The sequence below is a fragment of the Lottia gigantea genome, assembly GCF_000327385.1.
Source record: "Lottia gigantea unplaced genomic scaffold LOTGIsca_210, whole genome shotgun sequence".
NCBI lineage: Eukaryota > Metazoa > Mollusca > Gastropoda > Lottiidae > Lottia > Lottia gigantea.
In genome coordinates this window covers 20,239-25,046 of record NW_008708459.1, presented here as the reverse complement: position 1 = coordinate 25,046, position 4,808 = coordinate 20,239, and the positions used below count along the sequence as shown (strand labels likewise).

Sequence of the window (4,808 nt, the reverse complement as noted above, 5' to 3'; positions counted from 1 at the left end):
GGGCTAATCAATTGAAATGGAGCTTTTTACCCTCCTGCTCTGTACCTTGACTCATGAAATAAAATGGAGTTTTATATCCAATGAAATGGGGTTTTATATCTAATGAAATGGGGTTTTATATCCAATGAAATGGGGTTTTATATCTAATGAAATGAGTTTTATATCTAATGAAATGGAGTTTTATATCTAATGAAATGGAGTTTTATATCTAATGAAATGGAGTTTTATATCTAATGAAATGGGGTTTTACATCTTATGAAATTGGGTTTTATATTTAATGAAATGGAGTTTTATATCTTATGAAGTAAATGGAGTTTTATATCTAATAAAATGGGGTTTTATATCTAATGAAATGGGGTTTTATATCTAATGAAATGGGGTTTTATATCTAATGAAATGGGGTTTTATATCTAATGAAATGGGGTTTTATATCCAATGAAATGGGGTTTTATATCGAATGAAATGGGGTTTTATATCTGATGAAATGGGGTTTTATATCTAATGAAATGAGTTTTATATCTAATGAAATGGAGTTTTATATCTAATGAAATGGGGTTTTATATCTAATGAAATGGAGTTTTATATCTAATGAAATGGGGTTTTATATCTAATGAAATGGGGTTTTATATCTAATGAAATGAGTTTTATATCTATTGAAATGGAATGGAGTTTTTTAGGAACTAAGTGTCTGTCTAAAAAATATTAAAACAGAACCTAAAAAAACATGTTGTTACTCGAAGTTTCATGCTATAAACGTTGAATATAATAAGTAACCAGGGTTGTCATCAAGTTTTGGTAAAATGAATCCATTTTCGATAGAAGAAGTTGTTATTTAATCCATATTCAATTCTTTAAGAACACAAGTTATATTACATACTACGTTTCGAAACACATACAGGTTATGTTATCAAGTAAAACATTACCTGTATGTGTTTCTAAACATAGTATGTAATAAACCTAGAAGTAGTATATCTATATATCTTGTGTTTTTAATGTTACCTGTATGTGTTTCTAAACATAGTATGTAATAAACCTAGAAGTAGTATATCTATATATCTTGTGTTCTGAATGTTACCTGTATGTGTTTCTAAACATAGTATGTAATAAACCTAGAAGTAGTATATCTATATAACTTGTGTTTTTAATGTTACCTGTATGTGTTTCTAAACATAGTATGTAATAAACCTAGAAGTAGTATATCTATATATCTTGTGTTTTTAACGTTACCTGTATGTGTTTCTAAACGTAGTATGTAATAAACCTAGAAGTAGTATATCTATATATCTTGTGTTCTGAATGTTTACCTTCCTGCTTCTATATGTCTTACAAAGATTACATATTCAATTCATATATACATAATATCATATATATATATTTATATGTTTGTAGCCGTAGGTCCTGAGGAAGAAGATGAGATCTATGAAACATTGATTAATAAAACCAACATGGTGTATAAATTAGTAGATAACTCACTCTTACCTTACCAAGAATACTGGGGAGCCATCTTGAAATATGATATGTTACATCCTGAATTAGTGAGTCTTAGTAATTTTTATATACCATTGCTGTCCGTCTGTGAAGCCACCGTTCAAATTTAGTTTGCGATATCAGCATCCGCTGGAAGCGAACGTAAACTTGTCATTTACCAACCAACCGTTCAAATTTAGTTTGCGATATCAGCATCCGCTGGAAGCGAACGTAAACTTGTCATCTACCAACCAACCGTTCAAATTTAGTTTGCAATATCAGCATCCGCTGGAAGCGAACGTAAACTTGTCATCTACCAACCAACCGTTCAAATTTCGGTATGATTGAATCAATAAATATTTATTATAGACCTTGATACACCAAAAATATGTTTTGGGAACTTCTTATTTGATTATTATTGATGTAATTGTCTCAACAAGGGGCACCTGCTGAATCAGATATCGAATATTGAATATTGACAATATGATTTTTTGTGACTAGGACAATAGTGTTCAGACCAGCTTCTCAAATATCAGATTTTACCCTCTCTTATTTTGAAGTTTTTCTGTTGAGAATTTGAAAGAGTCTATTGATATTTATCATATTAATTAAGACACTAATCAGCACATAATTAACAAAATAATTAACAATCTCCAAATCCCTCCAAAAATGATGAGAACACTGCATTCATACTTCATTTTTGATCTTTAGTCTCCCTCACACCATAGCGACCACCAGGTTCATTAGTTTGGAACGCAACTCTTATGCAGTGATTAGTGAGTTTTCCACTTTCATTATTTGCAATCACATGCAACTGGTAATCACTATAGTGTGAGGAGACTTTTGTCGCCAACTAGAGTCTTGTCTAGAGATTCTCCGACTGACACTGGCTCACAAGGAGACAAAAATCTCCAGTCGGTCATTTTCCACAATGTCGATAACCCCATGCAGAGTATGATAATAAAATCTGACAATAAAACTATCGGAGACAAGTATCAAACTTGTTTGATATTATAAATCATGTTGGCGATGCGATAATCTTGTCATGGAAGCGCAGGCACATGTGAGGTTTTACTCAAGAATCTAATTATTGGCAACAAAAATATCTGCCAGCACCATGAGTTTAATCAATGTGTTTGAGTTTCTGATATTATTTTGTAGACATTTGGCATTTATTTCAAATTGGGTAGCAATTTAAAATGTTCCAGTAGTAAACCTTGAAATATATAATTATATTTGACTCACAGATCGTTGTTATGAATTTTAATTTTGGCTAATCAAAGGAAATATTGGATTGTAAACTTCGATGCGATACCACTTAATTTAAATCCTGAAGTGGTCTTTGATTAATTGTTTATTAATGTTTAATGTTTTTTGTAGACATTAGTATTTGATTTTGGCTCTGAGTTGTATCTGTGGTTAGGAAAGAAAGTTTCTCCTGAGGAACGTAAAGTGGGGAGAATTTTAAGTCAACAATTATGGGAGAAAGGATATGATTATAGCAGCTGTGATATTAACCCTTTGTGTCCGTTACACAGTAAGTTTTAACCCTTTGTGTCCGTTACACAGTAAGTTTTAACCCTTTGTGTCCGTTACACAGTAAGTTTTAACCCTTTGTGTCCGTTACACAGTAAGTTTTAACCCTTTGTGTCCGTTACACAGTAAGTTTTAACCCTTTGTGTCCGTTACACAGTAAGTTTTAACCCTTTGTGTCCATTACACAGTAAGTTTTAAATACAGACACTATTATTGAGGTAGTCTCTATTATATTATAATTCAGATTAGTATAAGATTACCCAAGAACTCTGTCTTTATCGGTTCTGGGAGGAATCTTTTCCTTTTCTTGACGTGTATCAGTATGTTCCATGTGCATCCTGGTGATCCTGATAACAGCACGCCAGTCAGCACTAATTCAGCTGTCTTCTACCAGTAGGGGGAGTTAGTCATCACTTCCTCTGTCATCTTATATTATAATTTTAATGAATTGTGTTTAACCACCAATAATTTTAATTCTGAATTGTTAAAACTTGATTTTCTTGATTCAATTAGAAAATGTAATTTGTTCTGTTATAGCTGAAGACACTGGAGGTGTTCCAATCAAAAGTACCACTCGTCCAGATTGGGCCTTATTTGGTAAAGTTCATCAAGGCATGGAAACCATCCTATTTAAAGAGAAGTTTTTCGATTGGCCTGATAGTGCTAGAATAATCAAGGTCAAGGGTCAAGATGCAGACACAGAAAAGGTAAACTAAATTTTAAATTAATTAAATAGATAGATTTTAAGTACCTAGTACTGATGGTTTGTTGGTCATCTGGAACTGATTAGTACCAAGAACAAGTTAACATAGCTGACATAGATTCTTAAAGAGGCTTGTTTAGAGATACCAGAATACAGTTCTCATCTATATTTGGTACATATCGTCAGCCTGCTAGGATGATTGCCTACCTAATAATTTTGATAAAATTTGATTTTTTGCCCAAGTTATTACCCATAGCACAATGTATTATTATGCTGTAAGATTGTTTCAATTCAGTTACCAATGAGTGATTTAGACATTTATCATAGTAGGCTGATCATTCTGAAACATGTTTTTACTCAGAGTTTCACACTGTGCAATCTTCAGACATCTGTAGAAATATAAAGCAATATCAAAACTAGGGCTGCAACTATTCCTAAAGTGGCGATCCGATATACTTAACGATACTCGTTCAACAATACGATTTATTGCGATAATAAATCACGATTCTTTGATTAAAAGGGAAAGAAAAAGAAAACTGATAATTAATAACATTTTAACACAGTTCAAATTATTTTGGCAAGCTTAGAAGTACAAAATTCACTTTTCATCATTTGTTACATACAAGGACTAACAAATTTCTTCAAAATATTAAATAAAATACCAAACCATTGGCAAATATCTTAATTGGGAATTGTCGTCGTAATAAACGGGAAAACCTAATGACTTCCAAACTTTAATTGATGACGTTGTCGGTAGAGATGATTCCGGGCTAATAATTCATAAAATATTTCAGTGTTCAAATGTTTCGACAATAAGGTATTCCACGATATTCTGCTATTTCCGGATGGCATTCGAAACCACGATATTGAGAACAAGAAAAAACTAGAGCCACTCGTGGCACAGAGTGGGACTTTGCAAATGTAGCAAATTGCAAAAGACCCCGAAAAAATCATCCTTCCATGATAATTAGATCAATCGCAAAAACAGTCTAAAGTTGAGAAATTTTCATTTTTTAGAAGATTCTAATACCGGAAGTAGACGTCAGACCTCACAAATGAAAGTATCAGCAGATAGCCAAGGTCAATGACCTTTGATCTTGTA

At 32.2% G+C, this 4,808-nt stretch overlaps 1 protein-coding gene across 1 annotated transcript in view; it reads left to right on the top strand.

Moving 5' to 3' along the window:
• Positions 1 to 4,808, top strand: part of LOTGIDRAFT_201948 (hypothetical protein) — a 16,765-nt gene that overhangs the window by 2,436 nt on the left and 9,521 nt on the right. Inside the window, exons 5-7 of the mRNA XM_009054273.1 lie at positions 1,390 to 1,535; positions 2,848 to 3,004; positions 3,547 to 3,710. Coding sequence (XP_009052521.1) covers positions 1,390 to 1,535; positions 2,848 to 3,004; positions 3,547 to 3,710 — 467 coding nt within the window. The remainder of the gene's footprint in view (positions 1 to 1,389; positions 1,536 to 2,847; positions 3,005 to 3,546; positions 3,711 to 4,808) is intronic.